Source organism: Augochlora pura, chromosome 5, assembly GCF_028453695.1.
Source record: "Augochlora pura isolate Apur16 chromosome 5, APUR_v2.2.1, whole genome shotgun sequence".
NCBI classification, from domain to species: domain Eukaryota; kingdom Metazoa; phylum Arthropoda; class Insecta; order Hymenoptera; family Halictidae; genus Augochlora; species Augochlora pura.
In genome coordinates, this window is record NC_135776.1 from 257890 (window position 1) to 276276 (window position 18387).

At 51.1% G+C, this 18387-nt stretch overlaps 1 protein-coding gene across 5 annotated transcripts in view; it reads right to left on the minus strand.

The window, feature by feature from the left end:
* Positions 1 to 4905: 4905 nt before the first annotated feature.
* Chm (lysine acetyltransferase chameau) overlaps positions 4906 to 18387 on the minus strand; it is a 29628-nt gene continuing 16146 nt past the window's right edge. For 4 of the 5 annotated variants that reach the window (XM_078181520.1, XM_078181521.1, XM_078181522.1 and 1 more), the window contains exons 10-13: positions 13694 to 13787; positions 7433 to 7579; positions 7233 to 7339; positions 4906 to 6643 (exon numbers count right to left, since the gene is read on the minus strand). In XM_078181520.1, coding sequence (XP_078037646.1) covers positions 6521 to 6643; positions 7233 to 7339; positions 7433 to 7579; positions 13694 to 13787 — 471 coding nt within the window. In that variant the 3' untranslated portion in view covers positions 4906 to 6520. Of the gene's footprint in view, positions 6644 to 7232; positions 7340 to 7432; positions 7580 to 13693; positions 13788 to 18387 lie in introns of those variants that run through there. The other variant, XM_078181523.1, reaches the window with a different exon arrangement.

Consider the following 18387-nt stretch of genomic DNA (forward strand, 5'->3'; position numbering starts at 1 on the left):
TTGAGACATTTTTATTCCTCTCATCTACCAACAAATGGGACGCGTGCGATCTACCATGAGATAATCTTTGTTCTCGGATCCTTCGATTTCGCCTGTCCTTCGATCGACAAAACTGGCACGTCGTCGCGTCGTTATTCCGGCCGCGACTCACGACGACGACGCGAGCTCGTAAAGCGAATCGCACGTTCCGACATTCGCGAGCCGATTCCTAATAGAGAACAGAGTCTAGGGGAAAGTGGCGATGAAAAGCCGGGCGAAGTTCTTGTCGCCAGCTTGGAAGCCGTCTCTCTTGGGTCTTAGCCGTCGCCACGTTTCTTCGCAACCTTGTCTCCCACCAGCCTCGTTGCTACTTTTATCCCCTCCATCGACGATCCATTCGATCCTTTCCCCTTATCTCGGACCAAGCGGTTCTTCTCTATCTTCTCTCGCCTCTCTTATTCTCGCCCCCTAACTCCTCCCCTCCCCTGCTCGTCTGTCTGGCTGGTTCGCTTTGATTCATCGGGATCTCGGTCCTCGCCCCCGCAACCCTCGACCGTCGTTCCCTTCGTCGGTTCCCGGCCTATTATCGTCGCTCGTTGACGAACAACGGCCAAAGAGAAGGCAGTGGGACGACGAGACCGGTGAGAGAAAAAGAGAGAGAGAGAGAGAGAGAGAGAAGGGGGGACGGCCGGAGACTTTCCTTTACCTCCGGCAACCGAGAGTGGCAGAAGTTTCAATGTCAACGATGCGCCGACCGCCGCGCGCTGATTGCCGCGACCTCGGTTCGCGCCTCCGCGCTCGTTTCGTCAACGAGAATCCGACAATATTTCGTCGAATTCGCCTCTCTTCCGCTCGCTTCTGGCTTCTCCTTCGGAATATGTACATATACCTTCCCGCTTAGCTAATTCGTCCACGCTTCGTTAAATCGCCCCAGCTTAGCTCATTCGCCCTCGTTAACATATTCCTAATCGTCCGTACATTGTAGCCACAAAATGGTTTTGAATTCGATTTCGCGATAATTGTAGGAAGCTTTTCGTTCGTGATGTTTGTCTGTAATCGGCATCGTGCAAAGTTCAAGGCGAAAACAAGTCGAGACCAATTGCATTCGGAACTGTGAGAACTGTATACGACCAGAGTAACTGATAACTGTACTTGACGACGAGACGAACAGTTTGTTAAAACGAGAGAATGTGGTTAATTGGGCTGTGGATCTTCCAAATTCAATCGCTTTAATTGACTCGGTATAATTTAATTGCCTAGATATCGTCTACACATTTTTCATATAAACGCAGAAAATCCGCGGTCTAGTAATGAAAAAGGAAACACTTGGAACTAGAAATGCAAGGAAAACTCGAGAGAGAAGAAGCTACAAAAACTATTCGCTTGGGAGATGGAGAAAAAGGTCCGTCGATGTTTCAAATATTTCTACCCTTATCTACCCTTATCGGACGGCGCATGTATAGGCCCCACGTATAATAATGTCAAGTGACACGCGACGTACGTCCGGCTAGAGTTAACTAATAAGAACGTAGTCGCGGTGAAATGTTCGCGACGCGTCGCACCTGTCGATTGCGGTTCAAACGAGTATGCGAAATCGCCGACGTTGTGTCAAGGTTCTGTCAAGGTTTTGTCAAGATTGTATCAGGTTTTATCAAGGTTGTGTTAAGGTCACGATCGAGCTCCACGAAGGCTCGGCGACGAACGACGAACGACGAAGAGGAGGCTGACGTTCGTAAAGTTTTAAGATCGACGTCGAGACCCGAGCAGGCAGCAGTCCGGAGCGGAGGCGATGGGATCGTCAGGTGTTCGGATCGATGGATGACTGGGGAGCTGGGTCGTCGGGGATCGATCAGGGAGCAACAACGTGACCATGTGTCGTTTGCGACACGCGTTACTCGGGTACTTCAGGCTGTGCCAGTTTCGAGTCAGTCAGGTACCTGAAGTAGCGCGCACTGCGGCGAAACCGGTACATCGTTTTTCTCCGGCACGAGTGCAAGTTCCTGTTCCCAATCCGCTGATTCGAGCGAGAGGAGAAATATAATAATATATATATATATGTATATATATACATATGCATATATATATATATATATATATATATATAGAGAGAGAGAGAGAGAGAGAAAGGGAGATCGCAAATGGATACCGATACGCCGATATCGAAACAGAGAGAGGACGGAGGGTCACGATGGTTGGGAACAACTGTGGAGGCTGCATGTTAATTGTACTTCATCAGGTGCTCTGGTGATCTCGATACCCGGCACCTGTTGGAGCGCAATTCATATGACTGTGCCCTGCTGCCTTAACGCGTCGCGACCAAAAAACGTAGATCCTCTACGGGAGACATGTTCCTCGCCTTGGCCAGTCCTCTCTACCCTTCTTCTCTCTCCGTGTCCTTTGAGCCGTCTCGATCGATCCACGAGATGACCAAAGGGTTGGTTAGTGGTGTTATTTGTCCATTGAAAAATCGATTAGTCCGTCGTTAGGTTACACAATATTGTTTTTGATAACGTTTTCTTAAAAGAAATCGATATTATCGGTCACGTTGTTTTCGACTTGGTAAAATTGCTTTGAAGTAACAATTTATTTTAACTTGTCACGTCGTCTGCACTGTCGAGCTTTCTTTGTTGCACCCTTAGAATGGGGGAGGAATGAGTTCACTTTTTAAGAAATATCTTATAGTTTCTAAACTGGCAACAAGATTTTGATAACAAGTATATATGTACAACGGCAGTGTTCAGAATTGCGAAGGAATTCCTTTAAAATGTACAATGAGAAGGATTTATCAAAGCGAATCTTTAGAGAGATATTAATACCCTTTCCGACGATAACGAATCTGTCGACGAAGATTAATAATAAGTAAAACTACGAACGATTTATCGATAAAAATTAATAATAAGTAAAGCTATGAACGATTCGCAGCCTGTAGCCGGTTATATTTTTGTGAGAAAGGTCTGTCGTGTCCGAGTGCTAATCGACGAACAAAATTACACTGGCGCCCCGTTGTCAGTCGATGCGCCCCGACGTCGATGATAACGCGATGATGCCGATGCGCTGTCGGCTCCAGCTGTAACGTTGCTCTTCCTAATGACCCGACGGAGAGTGAGGAAGAGAGCGAGCGAGCGAGCGAGAGAGAAAGAAAGTAAGAGAGATGAACCGTCGCAATGTCGCGAACAAATGGGATAATAGCGCTACGGTGGGGTCGCGTGTCGGTGCCAGTCGAAAGGGAAAGGGAAAGGGAAGCAACGGAGATCGCCGTGTAACGTAATTATTCGCCCGTTTGCGAGATTCCACTGGACCGTAGTTCCGTCCGTTTGCGGTCCCTGAGTTATTCCGTCGCAGCGTTCGCAGCTCGAGAATGATCGCGCGCGGATTGCCGAAAGAAGTGAGCCACGTGCCCCGTAAACGGCGCGAGTTCGATTTGCGACGACTCGTCGAATCGAGCCCCCGTTCGCAGCTCGGCTAACTCCATTCGGATTGTGAAAATAGTTGCACGCGGGGGACCATCGTCGTTGGCTGACCAAACGTGGTTTGACAAAGCAAATCGAGTCGGAGAGAGAGAGAGAGAGAGAGAGAGAGAGGGGGCAACGGGAGCGCAATGCTCCAGAACGGATGATAAAAGAACTTAAATAGGGGTATTACGAATCAATGGAGCGTGTAGAGAAGAAAGAACTGTATCAACGAGCCGGACAGGTCTCGAACTGTATGCGCGACGACGCCGCCCAGTGTCCGAGCGCGGCTGACGAACTTAAATTGTACAGCCGTTTGAAATGATCCGGCGGCATATGGGCTCTGGTCCTCCGTCTCGGGGCACGAATTTTGAAATCATCGTTTGCGTTCGAAATGAAACCGGAGACCGAGTGTACGTGTGCGTTCGCCGAACCGGTTGTCGCGTTCTCGACCTGGTCTCGTTTCGTTTCGTTTCGTTTCGTTCGGTTTCTCTCGGCGTGGCCTCGACCGGCAACGGAGGGCTCTGGGGAAATTCCTTGGAGCCGTTCGAACATTAAACTTACATAAGCCTGTGTTTAATTAATCGGGCACCGGCGAATCGATTTGCTTTAAATAGACGGTCGGTCGAAGGTGCGAAATTAAATCGTCTACCTGCGGAACGCCCGATGAGAGCTCTCTCGCCGAACCCTATCGGACGCGCGCGCGCGTCCGTCGAATTAGCTGGTAAGGGACTCTAGATTTAATTAACTAGTGATAAGATGCTTCGAATCGATCTCGGAGCTTTCGTCGATCGCTGTTACACGCCGATTCCTCCTTGAATGCTTTTGAAAATTTCTAAAATATTCTGGAGTATTATTGTCTTCGATTCGCGTATCAGCGAACTTTTTCCCTTGGATATTGTGCCCGTGAAAAAATAAAACGAAGAACCAACTAAGAAGAATTTTTAGCGACCGCGCACTCGTGTGTAACGTTGAGCTCGCGGAATGTTGGCCGTCGATAATCTGACGAGTCTCGGAACGCGTCGATGTAACATGCGAGAAACTCGAGTTGTTTTCGCGTAATGATAACTGCGCGACGGTTCTCAACCGCCCTGGCCGTAGAGACGTATGGATTAGGTGTCTGGCTTTAGATATTGTTCAGTCGAATCATCGTCGTTCGTCACTTTCTTGTTCTTGTAAGCAATGAACGTCCATTGGTATATATTATTAAATAAATAAAATAATTAAGATATAAAAAATGCTGGGAATGTGTTTCTGTTGGACTAAAATATTTCATAGCTGACGGCGTCCTCTGCTTTCTACCGACTCAGGTGTTCTCAACCTATAATAAGCCGGCAAGTTTCGCCTACTCGTTCGTGCAGTTCGCAATGAGTAAGGACGAGAGGGGAGAGAGAGAGAGAGAGAGAGAGAGAGTAAGTAGATGGTTGTATCGAGGATTGGACTGTCATCCGATGGAAATAAAGAGAATCTTCGAATCAACGTTCAATGTATTTATTTAACCCTATACACGTAGAAAGTCTTGGTACTAAAAAACGATGAAAAAGAATTCCAATCGGTGGAATTGAGGGTAGGGGGACGGTGCTATATTACATTTCCGAACGGTCGGGAGACAGGAAATTCTTCTGTCGGTCCCCGCGTAACGTCCGTTCGTTCGATCGTTTCCTTAAGTCGCATTCCCACGCGAGCTAATTTGTCGCGGCTCCGCCTCGGACCCCGTCGATCGAAGGAGTTTGCGTCGGATGGCGAGAAATTGGTGAAAATTTTACGAAATTAGACGTTCGCGATCGTGGCTCGTTCTCGGCCGGACGCACGTGGGAACACAGCGTAAGCAGCGCGCTTACGTTCGACACGCGCCCGCGATCATTCGCCGAAATCCTCTGCGCGTCGGTTTCGCGCAGTCGCCGCTTTAAAACGGTTCCCCAACGGCGGCGGCCGATCTTCGTGTGCGTGCGTTTTAAACGAGTGGTCCGGTTTCAACCTTGACTCGATAGTTTTCGAGTTATTTCGAACGGCGCGGCGGACGGGACGGCGAACGAATCGGCGCGAAGCCAGGACAGAGAGACGGAGAGAGGCGCCTCTCTTGCTCCGTTGAATTTCTCTGGCTTGCAGCGAGCACCTCCCTGGGTCCGATCAATAAACTCTGTTGCCGGTTGCCGCGTTTCGTGCAACGACCACGCCGAGACACGTGCCGATCAATCGCCGCTCGCGAGACGTCTCCCGACACCCACCCGCCGCCGCCGCCGCCGCCGCCACCCCTCTTTGAAACGCGAGAGGAGCTTCGCCGCGATTTTTCGCCGCCGCGATCGGCCTCCTCTAGGACCGAGGCTTTAGCGACTTTGTTAAAAGGATTCTGTACACGCTCGGATGGGCCGAATCTAGAGCAGGCGTGGGCGGAGCACTGTTTGCCCTCGGAGCGGCAAGCCGGAGAGAAACGGGGAACATTTATCTTGACTACGCGGACAGTGACGGTAGGCGTACGAACGCGGTGCCCCTCGGGGCAATCGGGGCCCATGCATGCTCCAGGATTCTCGTTACACTCTCGTTCGATTCTCATTCGATTCGCGTCGACGAAACAGCGATGGGATGGGCGAACACGACTCGGATTCACAATCAATGACAATGACTCGTTAGCCATTACAAGTCGTTCGAAATCAACGACATCGATCGTTGGGTTGCAACCACGCGTCATTGGTCGGATTACTTTTCGTGTAACCACTTTTTATCCCGTTTATAGCTAACCAATTATAATCATTGAGCGTCGTCCGAAATACTTTCCGGCCCAACTCTGGCCTACGGTTTCGTCGGTCTACATTTTCTACAATCAATGGATCCTCGCGAAATTTTGTTGGCTTCGCGGATCGTTGCTCGCGCGAGCGACGAACAGTTCTCGTCGGGCGAGAGAGAGACGATCTCGCGCGCGCGGAACAAGTCGGAGGGGAGGAGCGACCGAGTCGGCTAAGAAGAAGAAGAAGAAGAAGAGAGAGACAGATCGTCCGCCCTCGGTCGAGACTCGGCCAAGACGGGGGAGGAGGACCGAGACGTCGACGTCGACGTCATTCCGGCCGTTCTTACTCTCGTCTCGTCGCAAAACCTTAGTTCGAGGCGGAGGGCGTCTTGGGTTGCTGGAAGGGGTTCCATTTCAGACACTCCGGATCGATCTCTTTGTAGACGGGCCCCCGTCTCTTCACCCTCTCCTTGTAGTCGTCGATCACGTCCTGAAAATCATTTCAACGGTTCTCCCAACGGTCCTTCTCTGTCTCGCGCGCGGCGCTGCGTCGCGTCGCGCAGTGGTCCAACCGGCGTTCCACGGCCAACATTCAATTTCTTTCCGTTTAACACCGACGTCCCATTCTGCTTTTACACGGTGTTCTCTTTCTCTGCGCGAATTCGATTCAACGCGGTTTCGCGAAGGAGTAAATTCGATTTCCTTTTCGCCCGATTTCGTTACGATGCTTAGCGCGCTTGGAAAACTTACTTCCGTTGGCGTGTTAAGGACCCGTTACTTGGGTCTACACTAATTTCCCAGACGCATTCGGGTCTCCAATATCTTTCTTTGTATATGCTCGATGTCCTTTTTCGCCCGGTCAAAAACGTTTTCAACGGCTCCTTTCTCTAGAACGCGTCTACCGTGTAAAAAAAGAACGGTGCGCGATACTTGAAATGTTTTTAGATGTTTTCCGTTTTTATAGATGAGACAAACGTCTCGAACTAAAATATTTCCATCGCGGAATCGAATTTCCAAACCACTGTGCGTCGCGATGCTCGCTCGCTCGCTCGTTTTCATCTGCCGCGACGGACGCCTACCTGTTTCTTGAGAATGATGTGCTTGCCCTTCCAGTACTTCATCATACCGAGGGCCTGGAGGGTGCTGACGATGTCGTACGAGTCGATCGCCATCTCCTTACTGATATCTGCAACATCGTTCATTCGTTATCTTGGTCCCGGGGTAAACGGAACGACTGGTAACGTCGACCCGGCGTCCGGTCCACCAGCGCGCGCGTTACCTTTGACCGAGAGTTCCTTGCCCCCGAAGTTGCAGAGGTACTGCAGTAGAACGTCCTTCCAATAGCTGCGATACGAGATCAGGCCCAGATCGGACAGCGGTTTCTCCGGCGAGCCAATCTTTTTCTCGACCCTGGTCAATAAGTAACCTGCGCAGAGATACACACGGTGTAGACGAGCCAATTGAACGCAACTTTGGGCCGTTCAATTTTCGGGCCGGGCTTCCTGGGTTATTTTACGACTATTGTACTCGCGAGCACTGCACACCTGATTCCTCGATTTATCCAAAAATTACGGCGGATAGGAAATTTCCTTGAATTTATAGAATCTTCGCGGAACCTTGATGATCGAAAGGATAATAAGTTTACGAAAAATATTAAACGTTAACAGGTAAGTTAAGAAGCTTATCATCGGTGTGAAATATTGGTCGCGAATCACCGTGGCACGGGACGGACGCGGTCCGCGACGTCCTTGCGGTGGGAACGCGGCTAAACGGACTATGAAATTCCGATTGCACGCGAGACGTCGTCGAAGCCGCATAGGTACATAGAGCTGTGGCGTGCTCGCGTGCACTCGCCTCTCTTGCCGCGGCTGGAAGCCGTGTCTGGTGTCAGTGACCGACGAAGGATGAAACGCCGCGAGACGAGGCGAGGCGAGGCGTCTGTGCCGTATCGAAAATAATTTCCAACCCCCGAAACCGGCGGCCGAACGCGTACTCGCTATTTCTATTTATCCCTTGCACCGATCTGCGATTGTGCAGCAGAGATGATAGGCCGAGGCTTTCGGCCTCGGTAGTGCCGAGGTCTGCAGCTCACACGACGCGTGGGCTGTTTCCTTCAATTTTATTACCTAATACAATTTCAAAGACAATAAGAACTCAAGTAGCACGGAACGTGCCGGAAGGCAAAAATGCACGTGATTCGCCAAACATAATCGCATAATGCCAACGAGTTACTAATGCGTCTTCAGCGATCGATTAATTAGAGGAATCGATCCGGCAAGCGATGCTGCGCGTCTAAACCGATTTCTCCGTTTATGGGTCATCCGTTATGCTCGCGGGAACCAGACCGTATTGATACCGTGCCGGTATGCGGCCGCGCTTCGGAAGACACGCGGAGAACCGGGGGAGCGATAAACCTGGCTCTCGGAGCACCTATTCGTTTGGCAGAGCCGCGAGTGAATAAAAAAATTGAGAGAGAGAGAGATCCGTCTCGATGCCACCGCGATAAAAACCGTCGATTCGGAGCGGCGATACTTGCAGACTTTGCTCGAAGGTCTCGTCGGCCGGAATCGATCGAAGTCAGTCGAGAGAACGTCTCGATGTCCGTAGGATCCTTCGAATCTCGGCCATTTGGCTGGTCCGACGCGTCGATGCCCGTTTTCAGAACGGCCGGAAGCCGCGGCGAGGTTCAACGACCAGCCTCAGCCGTGACGAGGGATCCTCGCGGAAGCGTCGCGGCGAGCCCGAAATAACCGCGGAATTCTCATTACCCGAATAATCGAGATCGAGACGATATCCCGAGGTTTCCGCGTGTCCGTTGGGACGACAAAGGGGAAAAAAAAAGAAACGGGCCAACGGGAGCGAGCGTGTAGAACAGGGAAGAGGAAAGAGAGAAGGGAGATCGTGTGGTCTCAGGTGTCGTTGGCGAACGGAGGGACGGGGCGCGATGGGGTGGGAAAAGAAGGGTACCAGGAGCGAATTACTGTGTCCTGTTTGCAGCCCTCAGGAGTTTCCGCTACCAAATACAACTTTAGCAATTTAAATGACTCTTCTTAACGCATTTTATAACAGCAGCGAAGTTTGAAAACATTCATTTAGTACTTTAAAGAACAGGTAATGCTTGCAAGACTAGCAATAAGATTTTGATAATAAATGTGCGACGTGGACTTTGAGGACTTCAAAGGGGTTTCCTTAAAAATTAATAAAAGTGTTAAGGTAAATTTCGAAGTTCCCTTTGTCTATAGAATTTATACGGTAGATATTTTAACTCTTGGCGCTGGATGTCATTTTGACTCCAAATCTAAAATAATTTTTCTGATTAACAGTATTTCCATTTTGTACGACAAAATGCATTTAAAACGTATGAAATTGAGTGCTGCGATCTCATACACCGGTTACACTTTTAACAATTTCATATACGTAAAATTACCGCTCGAGTGCAAAGGGTTAAGTGAAATAAAAGCATTTCACGCGTATTACGCGGATAAATGTAAAGCAAATTACGCTGGGAAGCGAAGAAAAGGCAGGAATCTCCTGCCAGCCCGCAGTAACAAGCCCCCGCACCCTAGACGATTTTCGCATAGTGTGACCGAAGAGGAGCGCCGCGAAGACCGGTCCTGTGACGAGCTTATTCCAGGACATCCTGGAGGCTGAGGGGTTCAATGACCATCCTTTTCCACCTCCTTCTCTTCCTACCCCCTCTCTCCAGCTTCTGCGGCGCTCTGGACCAGAGGAGCGAGAGAGGACAGTCCACCCTGTATCTCGGCAGCCGGCGTCGCCATCGCCACCGCCGGCTACCACCCTCTGCCAATTCTTTCTCGCCGCCTCTTCCTACGGCGTGGCACGATTCTCTTTCCGCCTCTCCCTCCCACCAGGGCAAACAGCTTCGGCAAGAGCGCATTCATTACGCGTCCGTTCAGTTTGCAGAGTTTCGGGGGCGTCGGGGTGGTTGTGGGAGCGGTGGTATAGTGCTGCTGGTGCTGCTGCTGCCGCTACCGCTACCGCTACCACCACCGCCACTGCGGATGGCGTCGCTGGGGCCGCGAGTGACTCGGGGGAGGGGGAGGAAGCGCCGGTGACTGGAAGGACGAGAGAACAACGGCGATGAGGGTTGAAGAGGAATCGGGCGGTGGGAGAGAAAGAGACGGAGATGTGTGTGTGTGTGTGAGAGAGAGAGAGAGAGAGAGAGAGGGATCGGCGTGACAGCAGTCCGCCAGGGAAGGTTCGTGGACTCCTCTGTCTCTCTCGCTAGCACCTAAGCGAGGCGGCTGGCTGGTCGGACAGTTGGTTGGGTGGCTGGCCTACGCACAGAGGAAAAGGGCGGCGGTGTGCCCCGGCAATCGTATGCCCTACGAGGGGCGAGGTCACTGGAGGTCATGCGATCGCGAGAGCCCTACACCACCGCTCGCTCGCTCGCTCGAATCGAACCAGGTGGAAACGGTGCTCCGAGCCCTACCCGCCGACCACCCCGAGGCCTCCGAGGGCTCCGAGGGCTCCGAGGGCTCCGAGGGACGCGTGCAGGGTGTGTCTGTCTGACGCAGCGATCGTCTTTCTTAACCCGTTAACCCAACTGCGATACAACGCGCTGATCCAGCACCATTGCGAAAATGCAGTTGTCGTGTCGCGGTCGGTTCCGAAACCAAAGACGTAATTGCAAAGGATGCAAGAAACTACCTGGAAATTCCGAGAATTCCCAGATCGATAAAAAAAAGCGCCTTCTTTGAAAGCCTGCTCCCGCGAGTTCTCTCGGGCGAGGACTCGCGATCGTTGCCCTAATCGCGAGCCGAGAAATTCCTCCGCGGGACACGGGGTGCATCGGACACACCCCATCGCGAGACGAGACGAGACGAGACGAGACGAATCCCGATCCGCGTCTGTGATTCTCTCGATGTGTTCGCGCGCGCGCGAATGCCGCGTTCAAGAGTGTACGCGTGCAAGCGAACAGCAGGTAGAGAGAGAGACGTCGTGGGGGTGGATCGATGCGGCGAGACGCCGGGCGTCGCACTTTCCGCTAACCATTCCACTCCGACCTACACTCCACTATCCGTCACCACCACCATGGCCACCATCACCACCACCACCACCACCACCACCGTCAACGGCATACACGGCTATCGTTTCCACCACCGCCGCCACACATACACACTTGCACGCCATTCTCTCTCTCTCTCTCTCTCGTCCCATCGTCAGCTTTGTAAGTTCTCTCTGTTCCTCATCGAAAGTCTGCGGAAAAGCCGCCGCAACCCGCCCCGCGTCTCCCCCCCGCAAAACAGCACTACGCGATTCTCGACGACTTCGTCCGCATAGTACGTCGACCCACAACCCCAGCCACCTAGGGGGCTGCTCGTCGTCGACGTGCCGTCCCTACGCGACCCCCGCCGCTGGCTCCCCGCTTCCGCACCGTCGCCGCGTCCTCCGCCTCGTCGGCATCAATGAAAATGACGTCACGGCAAAAAGCTCGCGTTTAATTATCAACGCTACGCTCTTTCGCGGTGTACACGCGCTACGTGGCATCTCGAGAGCCTGCCAAGAGAGCGCGGAGGATTGCAACGGAGGAAAAGACCAAGAGAGAGAGAGAGAGAGAGAGAGGGGGGGGGGGGGGGCGAGATAGGTTCAGCGATTGGCGCAGAGACGATTCTTTCTTTATCTCTTCCTTTTTCTTTGCACGTTTTCCCCTTATTTTCTTGCGATGCGTCCCCAGACGAGTAAATAGCAGACAATGAAAGCATCCCGGATTTCTCTAGGATCTATCTCTCTCTCTCTCTCTCTCTCCATTGTCTTCGCCGATTTATCCCGAAAAGTCTCGGAAGAATTGGCGAATTATCGACACCGGCTACGGCGGCGGCATAATCTCGACGAGAGATCGCGACGTTGAGCATAAATGCGTGAGTCAGCAGCGGTGCATCGCAGCCGGAAGTCGTAAATTCGTACACGCGTCACGCTGCCATTGAGCGAACGGCCGAGAGTCCACCCGTGTCGGTCGGTCTTTCCCGGTTGACAGATAAGCGCGAACACGTCGTATACTTTCGTTTGGTTGGCAATCGAATCGCTGGGAATCCCCGGTTAATTGTAACGACACGTCCACACCGGCGCACACGGCTCGGCGCCGTTGGATTTTCCTTAATGGCCTACGATTGCGCAAAACGTGACGGAGTTGGAGAAATTTACGTCAACTCGGGTTACGTCAACTTGTATTCGATTAACCCTTTGCCGGATTGTGCCGAAGGCAGTCCAATGTAATTTTGAGCGAGTCACGCGTTGATGCGCGCGTTCATTCGGTGCCGCTTGAAAGTCCATCGATTTACTATTTATTTGTGATTTATTCGTTAGTTATTTACGACTTGCTAATCATCTATCAACTATTTACGCATTATTTATCATTATTCATTCGCGGGAAGCGGAATCTTTTTGTCAAACGTCCGGATAAAATACGAATTAATTGTATCAGTCGCGACGACGAGATCCAGCTGTTTACGACTGACGTTGGGCTTCCAAGAATTCTATTGAAACCGGCTATTATCGCCGGATGATGCGACCGAGTCTCTCGTTTTAAAATAGTTTCGACGTCTAATGGATGCTCGGAGGTGAGAGAAAATAAAAACGGTCCAGACGCCGGACAACGGATCCAGCGATTACGGCGCGGGTGTTCGACGGGGCCGAATTTCATTTTCGATAATCTGACTTCGCGCAGCTGCGATTTCGAGCCGCTCGATCGCCAGTCCGGTAAAGGGTTAAGCTCGAACGCCGAGAGAGCGTATTCGTCTCGCGGAACGACAGGCGACGCGCGGGGGCGGTTCCCGGACGTCGTCCGGTTCCTAATTCGGTTGTCCTTTCGATTTCGTCGACAGGATGTGTCGTCATCCTCTTGTCCGGGAACGAGCTCGTCGCAAGGACAAGCGCGTCCGCTTGCAGCGAAATCGAACGGAGATTGTCGCTACGAGTTTTCTACGAATCCAACATTTATCGAACATTTCCCACGACTTCAGCGGGGAGGAGGGCATCTGGCTCTAGGTACAGTAGAACCTCGATTATCCGGGGAACTGGATATTCCGATAGTGGAACAAAAGCGAAAGAGAAGATTCTGTGTAGTCGTTACGAATTGAAATAAATATATGTACATATATAGTAGAAGAAGAAATACAATAAATATGTACAAGAATACAGTAAATGTGTACAGCAGTGCAGGAAATATAATAAATACGTGCAGTACAGGAAATATGATAAACAAAATATGTACACGTCATAGAATTGATACCATTGTGAAAATAAAATCGAGAAAGAGAGATCGACAAAAGCATACCGCAGATTGCGAAGAAAACGATTAGAACGGTGCAATATAGCGGAAGGTCCGAAAGATGGAGAAATCGTTGCAAACAACATCGTTGGAGTCGGTTAAAAGAACGACGACGGTATCCATAGGAGCTAGCATAAACATATATGTAGTACTGGATAATCGAGGTGCCGCGTCTGTACCAGGCGGAGGGACGACGTCTCCGGTGATGAAAGAATTGTTAAAACAAGCATCGGCGGGATCTCTACTCACTGAAATCGATCAGAAGACGGCCGTACCCTTGTCGCTGGTAGGGCGGTAGCGTCAGAATGCAGGACACGTTGTAATTGAGGAAAGAATTCTTTTCCTGGAACAGAAAGCGAGGTCGGGCTCTGAGTTATCAGTTTGGAACGCGCGCGCGCGCGCGCTCGCGCGGCGCCGCTGATAAAACGGCCCCGAACGACGGCTTCGAGATCGTTCGTAGAACTCGTATCGAAAGTTTTCGAGCATCGGGCGTCGACTTAGCGCGGTGTCCGCGAGCATTCCCCGCGTGCACCTGACCTTCGACGGTTCTTTTCTCGCTCGAGCATTCAAGGCGTCGGGAGCATACGCGCGCTCCTTCGAAATCTCTTTTCTTAGTCGATTCGGCCTCCCGAAACTTCGGCTGCCGACGACCCGGAGGACGATTTTTCGTCGGAAAGGTGACGCGACGATTCGGCGAATGCGACCCAACGGAGAGAAAGAATAGCGAGCGCGCTCGATCGGTTGGTTAAATATAGAGCGACGTCAGCGCAGGACGGCTCTCTCCGCGGCCACTCGATTTCTTCTCTTCTCTCCTCTCCTCTTCCCTTCTCTACTCTACTCTTCTCTTCTCTTCTCGGCTCTTCTCGGCTCTTGCCTCGCCTATTTCTCGACGCGTTTCACGGCCCACAGTGGAACGAAACATTTATTTCCCCGGACATTGTCCACCGAAATTGATTGCCGACAATTTCTGCTAATAGTTTCATTAAATCGTTAATAAGCGATCGTGAAACACGCCGAGAAATGGACATTAAACTCGCATCAGCTTTAATCGCGGACGCGCGTCAACGCGATCGTTACGGATATTCCGATCTTTTTGTTTCACTATCTCTCTCTCCCTCCCACTGTCAATGAATTGTACCCTAAATCCTATCAGATCGTTGTCACGTTATTCGACAAATTATCAACAATGATTCTCGCTTCATTTTGACCCGATCGTTTAACAATTCTCCAAGTATCGAAGACCTAAGATACCAAAATTCACCCCGGGGGTCGCTTTCAAAAGTACATACATACATACATGTATGTGATCAGTTCATTATTTCTACTTTCTCTCGTTTCATTTTTCTTCCTTTTATGCTCCGAGCTCTCTTGTTAAAAATAATCGAAGCTCCGGTATAAAATTAGCGACGATCGGCCGACGATGTCTAAGAGAATAGGTGTGTTTCGTTTTACCGAGCGTCGCGGTGGGCGTAACACCTACTAAGCGTATCTCGGGCGGCCAGATTAGATAAAGTTCGCGTGAAATTACATATCGCAAAGTCTGGGCCCCGACCGCTTTTTCGGCAAGCATCGGCCGCTGCGCTTTATCTCGGTCCGCGCGTACGCCCATTCGAAATCCCGCGTTCCTCTCGCTCCGGACACGCGCCGATTTCCATCCGCGCCGAGACCCGCCGCGGCCGCTAACAAAGCACCAGCTATTTTCGGACGCGAATCGAACGCGTTCGGCCCAGAAATAAGGTACGCCGATGGTGGCGATTTCGACGTGCCCGGTGTGATCGGTCGACCGAGGATTTCCCGCATATTTCTAACAGAAACGAGGTGATCGAATGGGGGGAAACAGCAGAATCGTTTAATAAACGGTTACGAGATGTTATCGCGTAGGCCGTCGTCTCGCCGATATTATTATATGTATACAAGGAATATGTTCCAATTAACGGAGACCGTTTTTATTTCGCATAAAGATCAGCAGTCTCCTCGCGATAGCTGTATGAATGGAATCATTTGCAATGGGAATTGGCATCGTAATAGATTCAATTTCGATCGCATACGTTACATCTTCCGGCGCGCTCGTGTCTTTTTAACCATTAAATCATTTCATTGTTGTACCATCAATGTACATTGTGTATCATCGTCATGTATTCGAGTTCATTTGTATATTCCTTCTAGGTGGTATTAATCGAGAGGGAGGCTTTGGATCGTAAATAATTCGATAAATAGACAAACGAGTGAACAGATCGCAAAATAAGCCAATCGATGAATACCTCAATAAATACGTAGAAGTATAAACTCGACCTCGCGCAGCGTGTCCACGCGAGCCGCTCCAGGGAAAGAACATAAATGGAGTTATTAGCGAGAGTCGGAGCAGTTTCTCGTGCTTATTAAAGCCGAGCCGTGAGTAAATTGCGAGCCTCCTTTGGAAATTGTATCGAGACACGCGATACGAGCGATACAAATGTCGGGGGGAGCGGAGCAGAGAGGAGCAGAGCGGAGCAGAGCGAAACGGATAGATGGGATTTCGAATTTTTCGGTTCTCGACTCGAGTTTTTTTGCGACGTGGGCGTTATCGCGCATCGGAACCCGAGAGCCGTTCGACCGACCGATGGTTCCGTTGCCATGGTCGCGTTTATCTGTTCTTTCGGTCGCGCGATCCGCTCGCGTTTTATTATAATCTGATTAAGCGGCGGCTCGGGCCTCGCCAAAATCGAAACATTCGAATTATCGCAGCATCCTCTTGGACCGGCTGCGGTGCAACTTAATTATTCCGTCTACTATACGGGAATAGCTGTGTTCGTCTGTGACGTCGCGCCACCAAATATATATGTATATGAAAACGTATACGAAAACATGAATATGTTGGTAGATTTAATTACCCGGTAAAGCGTTAAACAATATCGTGTACTCTATTTACGATTCTAATCGACTCGTGTGCTGCGATGGATTTTAGTTCTGTTCCCGAATAAATCAATGAATAAAATATAATTCATTTCGGCTCGATCCTCGACCATCGTTGGGACCATAACAGGGAGGAACTCGACATAACTTTCCGTCTTTCGAAACCGACGAATCTCGACGAATCTCGGCGAATCTCGACGAATCTGCGCGAGGCCGAGCAACCATCGATCGTCGTCGGGGCGTCCCTCGGTCCCGCATCGAGAACGGACCCGGCACAACTCGGACACCCGGTATTTCCGGCCGCGGCTGCGAGCTTGCTGCCTTGTTGCTAACTGGCGAGTGGGGCAGCAACGGTCCGAAGGACACACAACCGAGTCCTCGCGAGCGTGTTCGCGCGACCATGTGCGTCTCTCTGTTCGCCGGTGGAAGGAAAACGAGCCGTGGAGAACGCCGAGAACCGAGACCGATCGCTGAGACCCGAAGACAGGCTCTCTCTCTCTCTCTCTCTCTCTCTCTCTCTCTCTTTCTCTCTCTCTCTCTGTCTACCAGTGGAAAAGTCGTGTGCGGTTGCTACGACGCGTCCGCGAATTTGTCCGTCACGCCGATTTTTCGAAAAGTCGTCCGGTCTCGCGACGAGCCGAGAGAAACGAGGGGCAATTGGAAGGTGACCGATGAGAGAGAGAGAGAGAGAGAGAGAGAGAGAGAGAGAGAGAGAGAAGAGAAGAGAATCTGGGCCCCGCGACGTCCTTGGGCCACTAGTCTCCGCTTCGTTCAGGGACGTCTCGACCTCCCCACCTAGCGCGACCAAGAAAGGTCCTCGTGCCTCGCTTTTCCTTGCCGATTACTCCACTTTCTTTTCCACGGTAGACCACATTTATCCGAACCATGTTTACCTAAATTACATTTACCTACACACCATTTATTTGAATGACAATTGCAATTTAATTAAATCGGCAAGTAGCCGATGGAAAGAGCGGCGTCTGTCGCGTTACTTCTTCCCCCCCGCGAGGAAAACGCGCATTGGTCCGGTGTTCCGCGATTCGCTTCGCGTTTTCGCCACGAGTACGTAATTCGAAAATCGGACCTGTCGTCCAGCGACGGACGAAACATCCGGGGCTCTCTCGGCAGATATAGTCGGGCGTAATCGATACCTGGTCTCTCTCGTCGCTGCTCTTGTCTCCTTTCGGCGTAGTTTAACGATCGCGGTAGCCAGCGGCAACCGAGTCGCGCGACAAACGCATCGATCGACTCTCGATTTCGACGAACCGGCGAATGGACCACTGAGAGAAGCTGCCTCCTGTTCGCGGTATCCTCCGCGAGGCAGCGCGAGGCACGGCGAGGCACGGCGAGGCACGGCGAGCCTCTAAAAGAGAGTAGAATAATCGACGGAGCCTCCGAGAGAGCCTCGATCGGCCCGAAAACGATCGTAAAGTCGGTCGTAAAAGGTTCTGGGTGCCGATCGGTCGGCGGCATCCTTTTCCGTGTATCGTCGCGCCATAAAGCTCGCTAGGCGATGATACGCCAACATCTGGCCGAACCGAGCGAGTGCTCTGCTGTAGCTCTCTAGCACAGGCCTCCGTTCTATCTATCTATCTCCTGCGGTCTACACGCTCGCGATTCTTTGCAGCGGCCGTAAATGCGACGAACGAGCGAGGTCGCGGCGGTGTGTGACATTTCGACGAGCTGTAGGAGGACTTCGTTCCGTAATTGAATGTTTTTAGAATGCGTTCAGGCTTTCCCTTCAATTTTAAAGCAATGGAACAAATATTATTCTCAATAGTATTTCGCAGGCCGAGAGATTCTAGTTCGTTTCGTTTTCTATTTCATTAATCGTTAGAATGTCAAGATAATTAGAATGTAGAAAGTTGCGCGGACAATTTTCTTTCGTGTAAAAAGCCGAGCGGAGGCGAACGGGTGTCTTCTTTGGACGACTGCGCGAACAACGCGAATCAATCGTCTCCGGCTCGTTCCGTCGAACGTCTCGACGACGACGATCGACGACGTGTTTCCCCGCTGTCGATCGATTATTACAATAGGCCCCGGTATAATTG